General features: G+C 39.3%; 1 protein-coding gene across 1 annotated transcript in view; it reads right to left on the bottom strand.

Moving 5' to 3' along the window:
• Positions 1–21,448, bottom strand: part of DGKQ (diacylglycerol kinase theta) — a 103,809-nt gene that overhangs the window by 54,800 nt on the left and 27,561 nt on the right. Inside the window, exons 3-7 of the mRNA XM_075526761.1 lie at positions 12,250–12,349; positions 7,272–7,357; positions 6,441–6,566; positions 4,840–4,993; positions 161–229 (exon numbers count right to left, since the gene is read on the bottom strand). Of these exons, the coding sequence (XP_075382876.1) occupies positions 161–229; positions 4,840–4,993; positions 6,441–6,566; positions 7,272–7,357; positions 12,250–12,349 (535 nt within the window). The remainder of the gene's footprint in view (positions 1–160; positions 230–4,839; positions 4,994–6,440; positions 6,567–7,271; positions 7,358–12,249; positions 12,350–21,448) is intronic.

The following is a 21,448-nucleotide window of genomic DNA, read 5'->3' as shown; positions in this document are numbered from 1 at the left end:
CTGGATAAGTGTGTTGGATCAAAGCTTTGAACCTCAAATTGATACCTAGCATTAGAAAAATAGCCATTTAATATTTTTTTCATAAGGCGAAGCAAGTTAAGATTATATGAATAAAGACTGGAATGGGTGACTATTCACCACTTACTAAAATTCTGCTTACTTGAATCTGTTGAAATTTGGACGTCTTTTGCTGATCCCTGTGTTGACCCATCTACGTCATCATTTTCATCTGTGAAAACAGAAACATTTTAAAAAAGGATTCTTGTTAATTTGAACTAGGGAGGGGGGAAGTGTTTGTCATTTAAGGGTTGTTTCCATCAAAGAAGCTAACACAAAAGAATCCAATCAGAAAAGCACACTTTCTTCTTCTGCCTATTTTATGATAATAATCCATACTACAAAAAAAGCATTAAAAAAACCAAACCTGCATTATCATGTAACTACAGTGAAGGTATACCTGAAGTCCTTCTACTATTAGCTTTAATATTGCAACTACTGCATTTCATCCCTTTCTCAAGCTGCGATGTTTGCCTGTGACCAAATTATATATGGTTTCCCTTGAGTTTTAAATCACCAAATCAGTCCAAGAACTGCAGTAACAGCTTTCCAGTCAGAAGTACGGGTATTATATAAATAACTTCCATAACTGAAAAATACATTTGCTGACATCCAAAGAGAAAGAAATTACTGCACTCCAGAAGAGGACTTTGACAGCAGCTCATTGCTCTCACTAAAAGCTGGGAGCTAGCATGTCAGATAACAACACAGCCTGTAAAATCACACATAAAATACTTAGAAAATATTACAATAAAAGCTACTAACATTTACATTTACTTCTGTGAAGATAGCATCCTGACTACATTCTCATTCCTGACACTCAGGTCCATACAGGAAGACAGGTGCAAATCCAAATGTGATAAATTTTTCTTCTCGGAGGGTAGCAGTAGCGTGCAACATCAGCCAAACCAGTGTGCTGATTGTTTAACAGTATTCATACTCCCACCCATTGAAACTCCCAGTCAGTCTCGATTGGGATTCAGACAAAGCTCCCAAAAGATATAAGCCAGACAACACCTTTATAAAAACTATGCCTTGTAGTTGAGGGAGAAAGCAGGAAATCAAAGCACAAAACAAGAGAGAAAAAATAAAATCAGTAAAGACAGATCTTCAGAGCAAAAGAGGTAATAGGGAAGTCAGAAGCCTAACGCAGGAAAACCTTCCAAGAAGCAGAATCACAGCATGTCAAGAAGGGTCCTTAGCAGGAGTCCTAAAGTGGAGATGAGGTAACTTACTGAGTATTTGCGTAATGCTTCAACTGACTACAAGACAGACCAACAATAATGTTTCTGGGTTGGGGTTTTTAAAATATAAAAGAAGGGTTTAAATACTTTCCCTATTATAGTTGACAGACAAACAGATTAAGTTTCAAATTGGAGAGAAATTTAGACAATATGGTCTTGAAATGCCCTGAAATAAATGGAAGCTGAATGCCTTCTCGAATTTCACTTCAGACAAAATAAAATTTAAAAAGAGTAAGTAAATACAACAATAGGAAATAAAAGAATTCCCGATTGCTTCCAACCCTCCCCTTTTTCTAAGTTTAGATCAGAAGAAGCTGACATCTTTCTTTTATTACTCTTTCTCCCTCAGTCTGGATAGCAGGGAAATCTACACTAACAACATCTTGAAACTATTCCAATGAAGTTCAATGACTTCTTTTGAAATACGCCAAGACAGGAGTCAGTTGGAGGAAGGGGAGATAACTGCCCTACCATTGCTTCCCCGGTAGCCCAAGAGTTTTGAAAAGCCACTTTCAGCACAGAGATGTTCACTGAATGGTGGCCATGAAGCTTAGCATTTACCCAGTGGCAAAAGCTAAGCCGGACAATTTCTCCCCAGTAGGTCAATGATGATGTGCTCATTCCCTGTCTAGGACAAGTCATCTGGCACTTCCCAACGATCACCTTGGGAAGAGCTGTGCCTGCAGCAGTTAACTCATCCAGGCGACCGCCAACACTTCTTTGGTACCGCAGACCGCTCTTTTCACAGTCTTCCGAGTGATGCCCTTCGTCAGCTGTGGCAACAGAAAAGCACCCTCCCCTGTGCATGCTGCAGTGCAAGGACTTCTGAATGAGCATGCTTGCACGATGCATCCCACAGAAGCAAGGACAGAAGTGCTATCCTCCAACAAAGCTGAAATGCTCCTTGCTCCCTGGAAACACCCTTAACATGCACACAATCTTTAACAAGATCTGCCATCCAGGGCTTACGCCTTCCCCTGGAAAAGCAGCAGCAACTCCCAGGGCAGGTGTCCCAAGCTGCACCATGGTCAGAGGAGCTTCAAAAACGTCCTGAAGAGTGTCAGGGAGCTGCTGGACCCATGATACATCTTGGTAGCTTTTGGCACATGGCCACAGGGGGTAGTGGGTTTTTGAAAGAAAATGCAGGTCTGTTCTGTGAACACAGGTAACAAGAAGGACTACCAGACTAGTGCACTGAGCTCCCTCGACGCAGGGTGATGTGAGAATTAGTTTAAGGGAATTCCCAGCTCTGCCTTTAAGGAAGAATCTGGGCAGAGGGAAACACATGCATAGCAATGGTATTCGGTGTCTTTGGCAGGGACCTGCAGACAGCTGATCTCCAGCAGACAACTGAGAGCGGCAAAACTCCAGCAACAGGTCTTAAAGCAAGCCTCAATAGGATGTGAACAGTGTAACAAGGAGCCACAGGTGAAGGCATCGGACTTGTACCTGAACATCAGGGACCTAGATGCTAACACAAGTATCACATACCATCATTGGCTAAGGAAAAATAGAACAAAACACCATATGCACAGCAGACTACAAGGCAGGCACCGCACTGCAAGTATTATTCTCATGCCTTTTGCTGAGCCACAAACGTGGCCCACTGACCATGAAAAAAGGAAGGTAGATGTCAAGTGCTGGGGAAGCCATCAGTTTCAGAGGTACACCTGGGGCCTGTGGCAGGAGGAAAGGGGAGCGTCCCCATGGCTGGGCCCCTGCTGCCCTGGGTGTCAGCAGCCCCTCCACCCTGGGAGGCTGCTGCCCGCAGGATGGGGAGCTGAGCCCAAGGAGCAGAAATTCTCACAGACGGGCAGAAGTGAGATCTGGTGTTAGAAAAGAGATTTTTCAGGGTGTTGCTGTATTTCATCCGGGTATATGTAGGCTGAGCACTATAAAAACACATTCTGGCTTTCCAAATGTGGTGGGTTTTCTTTGGGTTGGTTTTTTTTCATATCACATCAAAGCACTCAAAATGGTCCAAATTAAGTTCCTGAGTATTTCCTCTTCCCCATGCGTCTGTTTCTGACCAGCAGCTAATGACTGATCTGCACTGCATTCTCTCAATTTAAAGTACAAAACATACATTTTAATTAAAGGAATGCAGAAAACATTACTTCAAAAAAACTTGAATATGCGCAACATGAACTCATACACTTAGCATTGCACTAAGTCCTGAAATGGAAAACCTTCTCTTCCACCATGTAAAATAATGAAGGAAGAGACTAGAAGGTGCAGCTGTAACCTTGGATTCTTTCACTCAAGGTGCCCTGTGTTCAATTTTTAGTTAGAGGTGATTTAAAAATTGAAAAAGGAAAAAATTTAAGTCTAACATATTAAAAGAACACACCACTGTTTAAAAGACAAACTTAGTCAACATCAGAAAAGTCACATCCAAAGAGACTATTTAAAAGGTTTGTGATTAACTTCTGTTAATAATACAACTTTATCTTCACTTAAGCCTTTGGGACACTGGTAGAATACCTAACAATAGACCTGAACCAAGGTTCATCATGAGTCTTCCAGCAAAAGCAAGCTCATCCAGATTGTTTATTTCTGCTATTTCTTATGTTGAAGCATTAAAAACTCTATGACTTTTAAGTATGTACTGTACTTCACCTTCCCCCACCAACAAGCAAAATCATTAAAAAGAAAAATAACTCACTGACAAAAACATGCCAACCAACAAAAGCAACATAACACCTCCTCTCCCCCTTCACACTTTTATAGATCACTTCAGTCTACCTAGGTTATGTAGACTTAGGGTTATGCAGTTCATGCAGTAGCAGGACTCTGGCTATAGCTTCTGCACATGAGAACACATGGCTCCTGCTAGCAACCAACTGCCTTCACCAAACCTATATGTTCAAAGCAGAAAGTTCAAGAACAACCTGTGAGGTTGAGAAAAGTGCAGTTGCAAATATTTAAGTTCCATGACCTCTATTTTGCCTGCCTTTTATTTGCTTTCCTATTGTATTCAAGCACCAAAAGAAAGGCTTTACAAGAACATAATAATTGAAATAGAAATTAGAAAATACTTCAGCGGCTTAAAAAAATTTATCTTGTTCCTAAAGAGCTGTTAAACAAACGTACACTCTAGATGGCAGCAGACCATTACCCTGCTAAATACATGATTTCCTTTCAGCATAGAAATCTTAAGAGGGCAGATGCTTAATCAAAGAGGCAAATAAAAATATCTATATACATGGTATGCTAAATAAAAACCAACATTTGTATCAGCAAGTGTTTGTAGCAATGATAACACTAAACTGCTAAGCAAATTTTTGGATTTCAGGTTTTCACTTTCTGCATGTTTACTATTTAAAGAACAGTTTTCAAATTGCTCTGCACCAGTAAACAGAAGTTTCGGTATTTTGCACACAGCCTGCATTTAAAAATCTCTATCCTGTCCCAGAAACAGAAGTTATAGTATTGCCACAAAAGCCAGTGAAAATTAGCAATCATATGCTTCAGTGACTTACAACGCTAGATTAAACATGCTCATCAATTAGTTGCATTCAACTTCAAAAGTTTTTACCTGATTCTGTTTGCAAATTTTCTGATATTCGAAAACAATGCAGTTTGCTGAAGTTGCGAGAAAATAATTGCACACAGCTTGGAGGAAGAATCATATTCCTTAATCTTCCAAAAGTACATTCTGGTGTGACAATTATGTAGCAAGCAGCATGAGCCTATAAATAGAAGCATCAATTAAGAACTTAGCGAGACACAAAGCAAAATTTGTGTATAACAAAATACGCACCGGAATTGCAAAACTCAGGCTAGGACATATATAGACCTTTTGTAAGTCACTTTCATAAAATGAGCAACCCATTTTTCACCCTACGTTTTCATTTGTTCCATTCAGTTTTTATATAACCAATAATGGGAAGTCTTAACACATGAAGAAACTCCAAGTACTACAAACCTGCTCTATTAAAAACTAAATGTTTTTATAAAGCTATGTGGAGAAGTTTAAAGTTTTGATCTCAAACCCTGGATCTTCCATTCTATATGGATATTTACTGGGGGAGGTAGGAAAGGTAGGCAGGTAACACTGAGTAGCTTGAAAATAGCAATATCCTCTTACACAGCTGTACCCACTTGCAGATTCAGCAATAACACTGTTTGGAATTTTATTCCAAAACATGACTGGCTAGTTTCTGCCTTTATACTTGTGCGATAACTTCTGCCATTACTGAATACACATACCTTTGTATGTGTGGCCATAGAGCATGCTACATTTGTTAGACTGTTCTCTAATACAGCCCCTCCCACTTCAGAAATTATGAATCAGATTAAAAATACAAAGCCCGCAATATTTTTTTAAAATTTTAAATTCTTCAATTATACCTGAAATACTGAATAACCTCAGAGTTTCATTTTAAATTATTATTACACAGAGTACCTCATCTTGCATTACGTGGCAAATTAGTGACTTATTACATACACTTTTCTGTTCCCACCCCATCTGGTGCTACTTTGCGCTTTCATCGTATTTCACTAAAAGGTAGTATTAAGTGGGGGGACCAATTGTTATCTACACACCAGACTTTGTATCAGTATGTGAAAAGCTGTGGCTTTCATGAGGATTATTGAAGGGTACCATCACATTGCACAGGAATTAAACACGTGTCATGTGAACGGAAAAACACAGAAAACAATATTGACAGCTTAAAAAAAAAAAAAAACCAACCACACACGTTAAGAACTATTCTACACTGAAAGAGGAATAAGCATATTAGAATGGTAAGTCTTCAACCTTGCAGAATTCACGTGATTTGAAAGAAATTTTGATTTCACACAGGAACACTAACTTCGGCCTTCTAAGCAGAAATCCATCATGATTAGTCCCTGTCAAATTTTAATTCCATTGGACTTACATAAAGTTTAACTGTGATTTTGAGAATTGCTCACTTCAGTGACTAATTGGGGGGATTTAAAAAAATCAGATTTTCCCTCTAACTCAAATATATATATATTTATATAAATGAAATGTATTTATAAAGTGTATATAAAGTATATTTATAAAGCATATTTATAAGGCATACAAATAAAGTATATTTATATAAAGTGTTTAAGTAAGCATGTGCATATATATATATGGTTCCCACAAATATACGCAACAGCAGAACGTACCAGGATGCCACACCATTCACATCTCATGCCAGAGAGCACCTCGGAAGAGCCACAGGTTTTTTTGCAAACTTCACAACGAGCACTTGAAGAAAGGTTTCCCTCCCTCCAGTGGTGGTGATAAGTATCCTGGGGGAACACATCACGACTTAGCGTTACACAAAACAGATACAGAAGCATCTTCTACCTAACTGTAAAATCAATTCAAACAGCTCTGAGGAAACAACACCACAGACTAGGACGTTAAGTATTTTCTCCCTATAAATACGAACCTGAACAATATTACATTTCACCAAAAGAAGTTTATTGAACCATCAAAAAATTTATCATAGTGCTTTTTCTTCACAGTCCACCAAAACCAATATTCTTTAAAAAAAAAATCCTGAAAGGTCAGTATTATGCGCATATTTTACAGTGACAAGCTGGGCAGTCTTGCCTCAGACAGACTGCAGGAAGCCTGAGGAAGATGATAATGTTTGCCAGGGATGCAATGCAGCCAACAGTTCAACATATAGACAAAAAGAGTTCCTTGCCAGCTTCTGCAATGCAAATTTTTAGATAAGATGCTTGATTTTATTTTTTTTTTCTTTTTAATTAGGACGTTGTATACATTGCACAGACTTTTCAGCACGGCTTCAATAAGCATCACAAATATGTCAGAATTTAAGTTCATCTCATTATCTGCGACACAGTCTGAAGCCACACATTTCCTTTGCCTGCCAATAAGCAACAAAAGTGCTTTGATAATTGGCAGCATGCAAACGAAAAGGCCAAGACTCCTCCCCCTCCTCTAGCCCATGTACCGCTTTCTGCTGCAGAGACATCCGCACTTACGTGGTCCTGGTGCCCATCCTGGTGACACTGCCGGCAGTCACTGCAAGCAAACAGGATACAGTCTGTGTGCACATGTAGCTCACAAACTAAAAGCATGAAAACAAAAAAACTTCTTTAAGCTGGAAACCCTGCGGTTTTTGCAGCTCCTCCCTCCCTCCCTTTCTCCCTCCATCACTCCTCCACTACGTTTTCGCACCATGCTTTCTTTCCTTCATGCTCTTTTCTGTTCAGCATATCTTTGCAATAAAAGAAGTTTATCAGTGTTGTCCTGTGTGTTGCTCCGTTTCCTTTGTGTGAAACTGATGCAGCAAGTGTAAGGAAAGGCTGAGCTAATTTTGCTCATAAACATTTGCCATATTTCCTCCAATACAGCAAGTTAAATTTGTAACAACTGTTTAGCTTATTACAGCTTTAGTCTCTCAGTTTCACAGGAACCGCTGCCCACTCCAATATAATCGTGCCTGAAATCTACTTTGATTTAATAAAATCCAAAAAAAGCTGAATGTTAGAAGCATTAACAGAAAGACAGAAAGTTCTCCTTCTGCATCCAAATACTACCAAGTCTTGAGTGTAAAGTAATGGTCTTCCTGAAGCAACACTCCATTCCCTTTACAAACCCTTTTCCAAACCCTACTGCAGAGCAAGCGGGCACTTCACAAGTGGGTTCAAAACAGCAGACGCTTTTCTGCTGCGCAGCCCCTCTCTCCATCCCTGTAGCTGTCAGAAGCACAAGGAAACAAGAGGCAAGGTGTGTTCGAGTCCCCAGCCCCAGCAAAGCAGGGGCAAACAGCACAAGGCAGTAGCACAGCCCTCCTGCTCGCAGCCAGGAGCCCTGTCTCGCTCACAGTCCCGCGGGAGACACGGCAGAGAGGTCGGATCAGCCACCAACCCACACAGCGCGCCTGCACCGGCACGGACTCGCTTGTGTTTGCAAGTGATATGACACACGCTGACATCAGAACATGCAAAATGACTGCAGGATGTCATCGATTGCAACAGCCAGAAAGTGCATTTTACTCAGGAAATAAATCCTCTTCATTGCCAGATGACATTCAATGGATTTAATTTTAAATCTGACCAGAATAAACTGGTATGTTAACCTCAGAGAAGATTTATCCAAGCTATGTCTGCATATGGTAAATCACCATTTCATTGCCAGGAAAAGGAAAGTAATCATTTTTTCAGCGCTCTCTCTTAAGTAAGCTTAGCATTGTCTTCCAAAACACCTGTTAGATACTGTAGCTGGAAGAAGTTTTAGCAAAGCCTATAAAGTTTTAGGCAAGTTTGTTTCTGGATAAAGTACCTTCATTATTTAAAAGCTGTCTTGAAGTATCAGATGTGAAAGAAAAGAGAATCTACAAAAAAAACCCCACAGCTAAAATGCTATGCTGCAAAGGATCAGTCATTAAAAAAAAAACAACAGACAAACAAAACAAAAGAAAAACCCTAAAAGATCTCAATATCTAGCTTCATTACTGCACAAGTTAGGAAAGTTCTCTATGGACCTCGTAGACAGAGGTGGATGAAAAAGATCCTCCTCTAGCTGCTCTTTAAAGACTTGTGCATACAAGTACTCTGGGAAGGCATCCGATTTTTTGTTGAGTAAATGAAAGTAAGAGGCAAGTGTCAAATTCTTCAAATATTTTTTTCTGTTCTGCTCCATCAGGTTACTGCTCCAAGCACATCACAAAAATCTGAAGACTGTAACCTGAAGATCGGAAGGTGGCAACTGCACATTAGCCATGTTATCTGAAAGTATCTTGAAAACAGCATTAAGTTACATAGAGAATAACACCTTACTTTGAAATCACTCCCTGGGCTCTAAAAAAGGCAATCAGCACTAACATTGTCTTATCCTAACCCCACAGAAGACCATGATCTACCACCACACCAAAGCAAAGCCTCTTTTAACAGGGCTTACTAAGTCAACCACAAGCTTTCACGTACAGCTCCCCAAACTGCATGTCTTCACTGAGCTCAAGAACTTTCATATGAGGTGTGACACAGTCCCTCCTCCACTCACATTTCTCCATATTCATAGATATAACAGGAATATTTTACAGTTTTGCCAATTCAGCTACCAGGCAAGCTAGATGCTTTGAGTTGCACCCTCACTAATGGTAGAAGTTTCTGTAGACCAAATTATGGCTTCAAGGAATTAACAAAAATGTTGGGGTTTTTATCATTAATTCTGCTAACACAGGCACACACTGCCCTTTGCTGTACTTTGTAAGAACACAGAGGGTTTTTCCCATCGGTTTAATTCACATCTGCTGCTTCTAACACCGACCCCAACTCAGACTTAATACAAAAATGTGTGCATGTGAATGGCCAGAAGTGTCACAGGAGTTAAAGCCTTAAGGTATCTATCTGTCCTGCTGACAGGAAAGATGAAGTTTTTAGTACGTAAAGATAAAGTCAAATCAGAGGGCCTACAAAAAGAAGTTTCATCCTTCTCAGCCCTTCCATAATCTACACAATGCTTTAACTGATAACAGAATGACAGTTTTCTGTTCAAGCTAGTCATGAAAGAGCTCTGAATTCCTTTATACTTTCCAAAAAAACCAAGTTGGTTAATTTAAGATACATACACTTGGTAGAATAACCTTTAAAATGTTAACTGCCTTCCTCCCCAGTAAATTTGCTGCTCCCAGTTGATGCTTAATAAAAAACTTTTGTAAAGGATCCAACACTAAAAAAAAAAAGTTTGGGTTACTCCCTTTCTTCTTTTTTTCTTTCCAGCCCTTCTTGGAAAGACAAGGGAGAGCAACTGTCACCATCATGAGCCCAGGTTCAACTGTTGAATGAGCCCAGGTTCAACAGTGAATTCTGCAGCAACAATAGCTATCCAAAGCAATTGTTAGCAGAATTTGGAGTCCAAATATTGTAATTTTTGCCAATGAAGTGTATGTACTTATCTCACCAGGGGTTAATATACATGCATGCTCATTTCTAAGAACAGATGCCCCACCATGCACCCACAGCATTTAGTATTTGTCTGAAAACTTGCAATCTCCTTTCAAGAAAACTTATTTTATTGTAAAAGATGGAAAGTCCAAAACAAGTTATTTAAATTATTTTAGAAGTACATCTAATGAAATCAATAATTTGCTTAGAAAAGGTAACTTCATCTTAACCCACTTTTCTATCTGAATTATGGCAAAGATTCCAGGAAAAGTTCTTTAAATTTCAGTATCAGAAGAGAACATCATAACCAACAGTAGACTTGTACTATTAAGCTAAATCATTAGAAGTAAGCAAAAAAAGGAAGAAAGTTCAACGTCTCCATCTGGATTTAAAAGCTCTACAGCTTAAAACAGCTGACTTCTAAAACAAATCTGGAAGTATTTTTGAAGAGTAAAGGAAGAATCCTGTGCATTTTATGAACTCTAACTGCCCTTTTTAAGCTACATTTTGGAAAAGTATCAGAGAAACAAGTTGTAGACTTATAGGTATTCAGAAAAGGGGATAGCAAACAAGTCACACCACACAAAACAAGAAAACTGTTTAATCCATGCAAGGAACCCAATTCAGAACCTTCACTGAAGCAGAAAAGAAGTGTCTGGGCATTTGTAATACCTACGTATAACATGCAATTTCACGTGTTTCTTGTTTAAGAACACTTAAATGGAAACATCTGAAAAAATAAATATTCCCTTGCAATGGGTACACTAATACAGTAGAATTAAGATAGTAAGAGCATGAAAGCAAAATTTAGAAAGCTTTAACTAAAATAGATCACTAAACTAAAGCTATTATCAAGAGTTAAGAGGACATAGCTAGTGAAAATTTTCTTTTAAAATTCTCTATGTTTATCTCGTGTCACAAAAGTTCTGAGGCTTATTAAGATAGATCATCAGAAAAGACTCCGTGGTATCTGTAGCTCTTTGACCAAATCATCCAACTCACATGGTAACTATTAAGTGACAGATTCCCACTAGTTAGAAGAACGTAGTTTAGATTCGTTATACAACTCACCAGACAAAAGCAGAAACAAAAACACTGCACCATTATAAGTCTAAATGCCCTGATCAAAGAGAAATGTTTCCCCTACACATACACATAGGCAACCATATTAAATAAGACATTATCTTCAGCATAACAGCAATTTTGAAAGTATCTCAGATCTCTACAGAATTGGTTCTTCTCTCAGTAGACTCTGGGTTTTTTTAAACAGTTCACAGGTAATATTCCTTTAAAATACTAAATTCTATTCAACCTCACAACATCAACTGAACAACAACTACTAGACATTCAAGACAGGGGAGACAAGGGAGAATTAAGGACTTGTCCCACGTCAAAATCAGTCACATACTCATGCCAACATGTATGTCAAAAAAATTCTGGTGTTTGGGTGATTTCTTTAATTACTGTTTTTTCAGAGAATCCATGTCAGAACACTCAGAGTGGTACTATTTTGACAAATAATATTTTCAAATATCTTTCCATTGAGGGCACCTCATCCCCATTACCAGCAACAGATATCTGAGACCAATAACACAGAAGAGTTATATTCCATTCTTTTGTAGAAAGGGGGAGGTTTTAGAAACATGAATACCTGATGATTCCCTGTATCAAAAGCTTCCTCTGGAAACAGAAATTAATTACCTCAACAGAAGTCTTTCTTCTACCTTAACAGCTTCCCATTCTTTGCACATCTCAGGCATGGATTCATTGCACACCATCAACACCACAGACTTGCTCAAAGTAAATTGGAGGAAACATGAAAGAGCATACATGTGTGACAAAGTTTGTGGTTATTGAAGGTTATTGATTTATTATTCCTTAGTTTGAAGTACACATTTCCACGATCAATGAGTGGATGATAAACAACCCAACAATCTCTCAAACACAGTAAGTGTATATGTGTGTATGTGTGTGTATACACACATATACCCTCAAGGTATGCAATGTAAGCAAAGTGTATGTTACTGGGTAACACACAGACGGCTATACAAGTAGGGGTTTTTTAATTTACCTTCACATCGAAAGGCAGGTGACTCTAGTGACTTTCTGCACACAGTGCAAAACTTTCTTTTGTAATGTCCTGGAGGTCCAAAACAGTGTGCAACTGGAACCTGCCAATGAAGAATACGTAAGACATCATCAGCCACAGCTTTCAAAGTGCCAGTTACAATTCACAGAAACTGCTTTATCATGCAAGACAGGACAGTATATACAACGTAAACTTAACTAAGCCTGGGAACAAATATACAGGCAAATCATCCTTTTAAAAAAAAATTCATACTTAAAAATATATTTGAAATACTTTATTTTAAATAATTATTTTTTTTTAAATATTTTTTAAATTCTTGGGGTTTAATATGTAATGTATATATTTTTAAGTGCCTGCCAGCTTCTTGATGATTCACAGTACCATGAATCCAAAGGTTTCCTTTGGGTTCCGTGCCATGCGACTTACCTGCAACCACCGTTCCTCTCCTAAGTATTCTTAATTGAATCAAGGATGATTAAAGTGATAAAGATGATAATAGTTGCTCATGTAGACAAAATACCCTAAAGACACACTCAAGACAATTTTTAAAAGCTCAGTGCTCCCACACTCCAGTGCCCTCCACATGCCTTTCACCTCTTCTCCAAATACAGCCCAGCCAACTGGCTGGTCAGGACAAAAGCACTGGTTTCTCGCCACCCCCCCCAAAGCTTCAACGCCTGGATGGCAGCTCCTGAAGTACACCCATAGTGAGGTTCCTGCTGACTGTAGGTGGAAGATGATACATTTCAATATCCTCTTGTGAAGAGCTGTTCCAACAGTTTCAGCAAATGTATTTCTAGTATACTATTCACTTATCCTAAAAAGGTAGAGTTTTTTCCTTGTTTAGTGATTAATAATGAAAACTGGAAGTGACGGTACCAAAAGAACAACAGAAGAAAAGATGAAAAATGAAGAATAAGAAACATATTTGAGCTTTATGCTTGTTCTAGAGACCACTCTTCCTACGAGGTGCACGCCTTTGCTAAACTGACATTCACATTAAAAGAAAGAAGCATAATTGCATCTTTAAAATTCTAGAATCCAAATTACTTCCATAAAAGTTTGCCATAACTTAGTATTTAGTATTATGCATCTCACATGCCCTTCCCGATATGACAAACATATCAGATTTATCTTCTGGTTCTTGCATCACAAAAAAAAAATATGTATTTCTAGTAAAGGCTGACAAATGCTTATTTAGGTGTGAAATGAAATTAATCATTCCCAGTAAAAAACTTGAAATAATGACTTTAGATACACGTAGTCACAGATAGCTTCTTTTCCTCCCAGATGTACTAGTAAACAATACTCCGAAGTTATTGAGCAGGATTTGAATTTTTCTCCTTGTATATTAGGGTTTCCCTGGGAACCACTAGCAGCAAATCTGACACATACTGGGAACACAGAATTTGATGACCCAGAAAGCCCGTTCCAGTTATAAAGATCTAATTCCCACCAGTGTTTCTGCCTCTGAAGCGTGGGGACAGTTACACTAAACAATCCCATACTTTGAGCATGTGCAATGAAATAAGTGAGATAAAGTTTTGCCAGATGTAACACAAGGAGAAAGGAACATAGCTGGAAGTTTAATCAAGAAAAATCACTAACCCCCAAACTGGTTCCTCCAGTCCTCCTCAGAATTAATCTTTGGGAGGTAAAGGAGGATGAAGAGAGGTATGAAATATGCCTGTGTTTTCAGATGTGAACAAGATGATGCACAGCAGTTGACCGGTCAAGCAGAGTCACCAGCTCACTGCCCCAGCAGACTGTGTTGCCTGGAGGGATCCTTGGTCCCTGACTGACCAGATCCCAGCTCCCCACCACGCTGGGCTGCCAGCCAGCCTACTGAAAGGATTTCATATCACTATCACCAACATGATGTATTACAAAACATCCTTGCCTCCAAAAGCTTCAAATTTTTACTTTATGTACGAGTTTGGGATTTAAAAATATAGACAAACCATGCTTTGGGGTCTGTCTCCTACTCCCATCAACCCAAACAGAAATTTCATTCTCTGCAGCCCTCCAGCTCTAACTGACACGAAGTTCATGGTTTGCTCGCATTATTTTGTTTGTTTGTTTGTTTGTTTGAAATCACAATACTCTAGTCATATAATGCATGTTTATAAAAAATATATATCCTTGGGGGAAAAAAAAAAAAATTCCTCGAGAGCCTGGGGAACTTCAATCAAACTACCTCAGATTAAGTTCAAGGCTCATAATCCCTGCCCACCTTTCTTGCACTTTCACGCTACTTCTTCAGGAGAAAGGAAAACCCAAACCTCCCTGTACAGTAACATCCAAGTTACCTGGTTCAGCTATTCTGGAGGTAAAGTGCCAGAGCTATTTTCTCACTCTAACCACTCCAAAAATAGAAGTCCAATCCCAGCTTGGTGGGAGAAGGCCACTTGCCCAAAATTGGGAGGGAGGGGGAGAGAAAAAAATCTGTTCCTTCAACTTCTTCCTTTCTGAAACAAGCCAAAGAAACTTTGTTTATTATAAGTGGTCTTTCTAACCTGGTTTAGAAGTGACAGGTATAAAACCATTGCAGAGCCTGGTGGGGAAATGGGATGGGAATAAGACGGAAAAAGAGAAAAGGTAAAAGAGCGAGTACAACATAACGAACTCATCAATCACATCATGTTCCTCTCAGCAGCTCCCTACATTTCTTTTGTTGCTGAACAAGTTCCAAGCACCCAATACATTTAAAAAAGCAACAAACAACAACCAAACACACACAAAACAAAAAAAAGCAAAACTCAGACTGGGAAAGCCAGTGAGGCAGCATGTCAGAATATGAAATGTTCCGTATTATTATTTAATTTATATCCACCTATGTAAGTACAGCAAAGTACAGACACATTAAGGTGGCCTATGGAGAGAAAGTTAATAATTGATGAGAGTTTAAAACCACTTTTCCAATACAACTACTTAAATTACTTTCTGCAAACCACTAAAATCAATTTCCACACAAAAATACAGAAAATTTCTGCTAGTAATACCATTAAACAACATCTAAATGCCCTTGCAGTATTGACCAGAAGCCCATCGACAGAAAGTATAGCGGTAACACTCCAGCATAAGCTCCAGAATAACTTTGCGCTCATGGACAAGATACTCCTAGTTCCTATTTTGTTTCCTGCCATCTGTTAAGAAATCCAAAGCATTACAGAATGTAACAAATTTCTATAAAAGTTCTTATCAGCCTGTAATAAAATTTGATCCTATAGAAACCTAAAACTTAGATTCTAACCCCTTCAGTGCAATCTGTGCAAGTGCACAGCAGTTCTGTATCATACAGAAACAGCAGCAACAAGCTGCTCTTAACATCCAAACTTTGGAAGAAAAAGGAAGGACGGAATTGTTTTCTTTTGGTAGTGCCTTTTAAAATCATTCCTCATCCTGAAATACCACAGGGTATCAAGCACGTGGCCAACAGGAGATCATGAATTTAAGTGCACTTCCACTGAGGTGGAATCACTACATACAGAGCAGCCCAGCTACCACCCAACCCTCTGGTTTGCAGATAGAGTCAGGTCAGGTCAAGTCTTACTGGTCTGCAACCTTCTGGATACCTCAAGCAGGGAAAAATACAGCTCCAGGAAGGCCTATTCTTCACCCAGCTGTAGCTGCTTTTCTACCAACTCAGGCAGAAGAAAGTTTTTCGCCTGAATCCTGAGCCAAAGACTTCCAGGCTCAAAGTGGAACAAGACAAATACAGATATACCAAATGCCAGAGTGACAGCTGCTGTCTTGGGCGCTCTTAAAAAAGACCAACCTACCAAAAACTTTTCCTAGGCCTGTGTCTAAATATTATTTTGCCCATGCATCCCCTTCCCCATCACATCAGAGACACTCGCACTTGGCAGGACTTTGTAAAACACAGCGGAGGGACTGAGAAGGCAGAGCTGTGTGACCTACAATAACGTGGGGCTGATCAGCTTCCAAGTAGGAAAGGGTACACAGAAATAAGGATACAAACATTCTCACAATAGCCTCCAAAGGTTGAGCAAAAGGAATTTAACTTAAGGTCACTAGTTTTCATTCAAAAACACTGTAGCATTTTAAGGATGGTCCAACCAGCCTGGAAGCAACCATCTTCATGAAATGCCCACAAGGATAGTCACACAGGATCTTTCACAAAGACTGTTCTCAACATAAGGTCAAAAAAACCAAACCTGCTTATGCAAATTATAATGCTGTTTCTGAAACAAGAACATCTTCTATAGATTCTGATGTTTCCAGTGCAAAGGTACTTCCTTATTTAATGCTCCTAAGGTTCTCTCTGACAGCAAAAACTTTTGCTCTAGAGAGGTAGATATGGTAATCTCACCCAAGTACACACCACAATTATTCTGTCCAGGTTAATTGTCTAGACGACACCCTCTCTGAGAGAAGCTAACGACTTTATGATTCAACTTTTCCCAGTATTGACATCTTTTCAATTACTTACTTACTACTCAGTAATCACAAACAGCCCTTCTATTTGCTTGAAACCTCTCTGCTTTAGTAGCAAAAGATTTGAAAATCAAGAAAATCAAATACTTAGTTCAAATACTTAGTTATCAAAATTTCAACTGGGGCTAATGCAAGGGAATAATGCACACATCCATATGCGACCTTACCATAGCCAGGAATTTTTTTCTCCATCCTACAGATCTCTGCAACAAGGACATTAGGCCTTATCTATAAGCCCTCAAGGACCCTTTGTAATGGGAACTATACAGTGAATTTCATACCATTTCAAATCAGGACTATATGATACTTCTAGTAGAAAATGAGACTTGTGTAAGAGCTTTCCACTGCAATTAAAGAGTTGCTTGGACTAGCATTTTTTGTACTGGAAAGCAAAAATGATATGCAAAAGACAGCCACTCCTTGCTTTTATTGCTACATTGAAATCAATGTCCATCTCCTTTTATCCAGATAAAGATTAAGAATGAAAAGAAACAAACAGCGACATCCCATACCACTTGTGACCCTGAAGAGTCATTGATACAGCTACAGGGCTTGTCTGGGAGTTCATGGGCTACCAGGCAGTTTGCATCAAGTTTCAATAGATCATAATAAACTCTCTTGTGTTTATGAACTAGGAGGTGCTAGCCCTTCTGTTTAACCTCAGGGTTAAAGCGACTATCACTTTGGGGAACAAAAGGAAGAAACCTCGGTGCAGTGCCAAGATTACCAGCAAGCAGTTTTACACCTCATTTGGCTTCTAAATTATGCCATGCAGCTGTTACAATCCAAGCAACTGCCTTGCTCAAACAACGCATGTATGGGTCAAGTGTTGAAACAGTAGAGACAGACCTTCCCAGTGAAGGTGGTCAGGGCTATCCAGCAAGTGCCCAGATAAAATCATAGAATCATAGAATAGTTTGGGTTGGAAGGGACCTTTAAAGGTCACCTAGTCCAACCCCCCTGCAATGAGCAGGGACATCTTCAACTAGATCAGGTTGCTCAGAGCCTCGTCCAGCCTGACCTTGAATGTTTCCAGGGATGGGGCATCTACCACCTCTGGGCAACCTGTTCCAGCGTTTCACCGCCCTCATCATAAAAAATTTCTTCCTTATATCTAGTCTGAATCTACCCTCTTTCAGTTTAAAACCATTACCCCTTGTCTTATCGCTACAGGCCCTACTAAAAAGATCAGCTTGGGGTCCAACCATTGTTAGGACACCCTGTGAAAAAACCCTCACACCAGCAAAGCCTCTTTATCACGGAAAAATAAAAGGGGAAGGAGAGAGAGAAAAAAAAAAAAAGAACTTTCCCAAACTTGTTTTTGTAATGTATAAAAAAAGAAAAATATTAAGCATGTATTTTGTGAAGTCAAGTTCATGTTACACATCTAACTCCACCACCACCACCAAAAAGATACAAGAGAGGCAAGATAAAAAGTCCCTTGATTAATGCATGCCAAATATACAGTAATTTGAAGATGAGATATAACAATAATATGCCAACCAGCTTATTCACAAACATTGCATTTCAGCTGTCTTCTATGACAGTCTGCTCAGAGAAGCGGTAAAAGTTCAGCAAGCGTTCATTGCAGCATCTTTTAACCTATGTTGATATAAAACCTCCAACACCTGCAACTACCACCAAGGAATCGTTTTCCAAAATCGGATTCTGATTTTTTTCCCCTGTACTCTTCAGAACTCCCACCCAATCCAGCCACATCAAATTCCCCTTCCCAGCTTGCCAAGCTCTTTCCCATTTGTTAAAATGCCTATGAGCTATTTTGCAACAACATTCCCTAAAAGCTAATTCTCTGAGGCAGTCACACAAAAATCCATCAGACATTTCTGACAGCTGAATGAGACTGGGGGATTTATTATTTCAAGGCAAGTGAAGCAGTAACCAAACCTTGATGGTCTTTGTCTCCCACTTAGGTGGAGCTTCCCATTGCTTCTTGGGCAGGGAACAGATGTAGGGAGAGAAAGTAAGGGGGGGGGGGGGGGGGGGGGGGAAGGTTGTGTCCCAGTACAGAAGTCCTTCAGCTACAGAAAAATGAGATGCTGCTGTTGTGTATACAAAGTATGAAGTATCCAATACAGAACAGATTATCAGAAGGGGGGTTAGGGGGACTTACCCTAACCCAAGTATCCTGTTTTCCTCTCTTCCGCTTTCAGTTCACGAGGAACTGACCCAAATAGCCACCTGCATACAGCTGAATCCAGCAGACAGAGGGAGAGACCCAGGTCAGCAGGCAAGGGCAACACCTGCAGGCCTGAGCAGAGACCTCTGCGAGCACCACAACGTTCCCATTCACTATCACAACCTGTGAACGCAGCTGCTACCCATGTTCTGAACTACAAAGGCAAGTTTTATTTTTAGCATAGAAAGCTTCAGGATAAGCTAATGACCTAAACCAGCATTCTTCTGTTCTAGACAGCCTGGCTTTACGAACAAAAGCACACAAGAAAGTTTTATGAGCAGCCTATCAACCCTTCTTGAAGTGGAAACGTTTAGAAACTATTACAGCAATGCACCAACACAACAAGGAAAAACAAGCATAGCAAATGCCTAACTTCCATTTAGTTTTCAAAGAAGAGTTATGTAGAAAACACACACACACTTCTATGGCAAATCTAAGGGGCAAAACACTTGTAATACAGCTTCAATTCCAACCCAACATGGGAAAATAAAACTTCATGTTTCACAGTCAAAGAGATTTCGTTGTCACTGTTATTTTGGTTTTTGTTGGGTGTTGAGTGTTTTGGGGATGGGGGGTTTTTTGGCCTTCCCCCCCCCCCCCCCCGCCTTTTTTTTTTTTTTAAACACATACCTCAGAGTAGGAAAATACTTATGGGAATGTAGGGGAGAGAAGGTTTGAATTTGGAATAGTTGCCAAGACCTTACCAGTGAAACAAATCATATCCCCTGCAAAACATAAAAACACAGAACTTGTTCAGAAGACTGATCCATGAAGTCATTTTGAAACACCATGACCTGGATCCAGTCTGGAATACTAAATGCAGATGATAATGATTAACAATAGCGCAAAAAAATTCTTAGGGCAGCCTTAAGAGCGAACTCGTTAAGAATGGTCTGAGGCTGGATGCAGTCATGCCATGCTTGTGACTCTGTGGGCCTTTACTGGACCCTGGGAAGGAAAACCTACTCTCAGAAATAAAAGTTTCCATGAAACATCTACTGAAAAATTACTCTCTGACAGTTTGACTTAGTATCAAATGACACACACTCTGATGAGCTTTAGCAATTGCCATCTTCTCTAGATGAAACCCAGGGGATTAAAAAAAAAAAAATAAATCTTATTTCTGTAATATACTTAATATTGACATACTAGAAGGAACTATCAGAAAAAAATCCCACCAATGTTCCCGCCTATGTTGGACCTTTCCATAAATAAATAATAAATAATCTGAAAGGAGAGCAGGGAGATTAAGAAAATAAACTTTCCACACATTCTATAAACGATTATCATTTGGTTTTTGCTCTGTTATGTTTTTAAGCAAATGCCAAGTTCAATATTTACTTCGACAGAGCCTGCACGCAAAACGACATCTCCCATATGGCAGACTTCACTTGCACAGCAGACCAGGATTAATGCAACTTGGATGACCACGTCAAGGAGGACAAGACTGTCCAGAAAGAACAGCACAATCCAGTATTTTCAAAACATTATCGTCATAGCTCAACACGGATAACGCAGAAGACTCTTTGCAGCTAAATACAGCAACACTGAACTGCAAACAGCTTTGAGGGCTGACAACAACAGATAAAACAAATTCTACTGCACAGCAAGGATAGTTAGATTTTACATGTAAACAAACAATTAGATAAAATTCGTGCTGGGGCAGGTAGAGAATGGGCACTGGCAAAAGAAGAAAAAAACTACACTGATATCCATGACTTAATGCAAGTGGAAACATTATTAAGTTTAAATGCAGGATTTTTACCATGCAAAAGCAAAGGAAAAAAAATACTGTTTTGAAAAATGAATTAAATTTAGAGCAAATTCACAAAAGAAGCAGTCACAAACGTTTACAACTGACACTCTGAATTAAATGAATGTTTCCCAGTTGGATTTGTACCATCCTTGCAAAGGCCCTTGCAAAGATACCTGTATCATCTGACTCATCGTTCCTTTTCCCATGCTGCAATGACTGATCACCAGCATACTGAAACAGTAGTAGATGCTAATTCTTAGTAATAGCATTTCTCACTATCTACATGTCCCTTTACTGTGGGTTCTGAGACTTAGAGCAATATTTCTTACTATTTCACTGGCAACTTTCTATTTATCAGACACCTTTTTGCCACCTAAGCTATACCTCTCAAGATGAAAAGTATGTGGGCAAGAGGAAGCGTTTAGCAAAGCCTAACAGCATTACCATCTAGACAAACCAAATTTAAGAAAAATGAGTGACTAATTTTTCTCTATCCAATTCCTGTAACTCGAGTTACATATTGTTTTAAACTTTCCCATCTCACCCCCCCACATAGGTTTCCACAACATAAGGGAACTTGTAAAGCTTTTTAGAATACAAAGAAGGGAATCAGCTCCCCTTCACAGATTCCCGGCTTTACACAATGTGTTCCTGTAAACATGCTTTTAGTCAGTGAGGTCTGCAGTACACATGATTGTGATTTTACAGCCATGTCTCATTTGACTTTCGCATTTGGCTCATTAAGGTATTTGTAGTGTTTTACTACTTCT

Source organism: Mycteria americana, chromosome Z, assembly GCF_035582795.1.
Source record: "Mycteria americana isolate JAX WOST 10 ecotype Jacksonville Zoo and Gardens chromosome Z, USCA_MyAme_1.0, whole genome shotgun sequence".
NCBI lineage: Eukaryota > Metazoa > Chordata > Aves > Ciconiiformes > Ciconiidae > Mycteria > Mycteria americana.
This window is presented reverse-complemented; position numbering and strand designations above follow the sequence as displayed.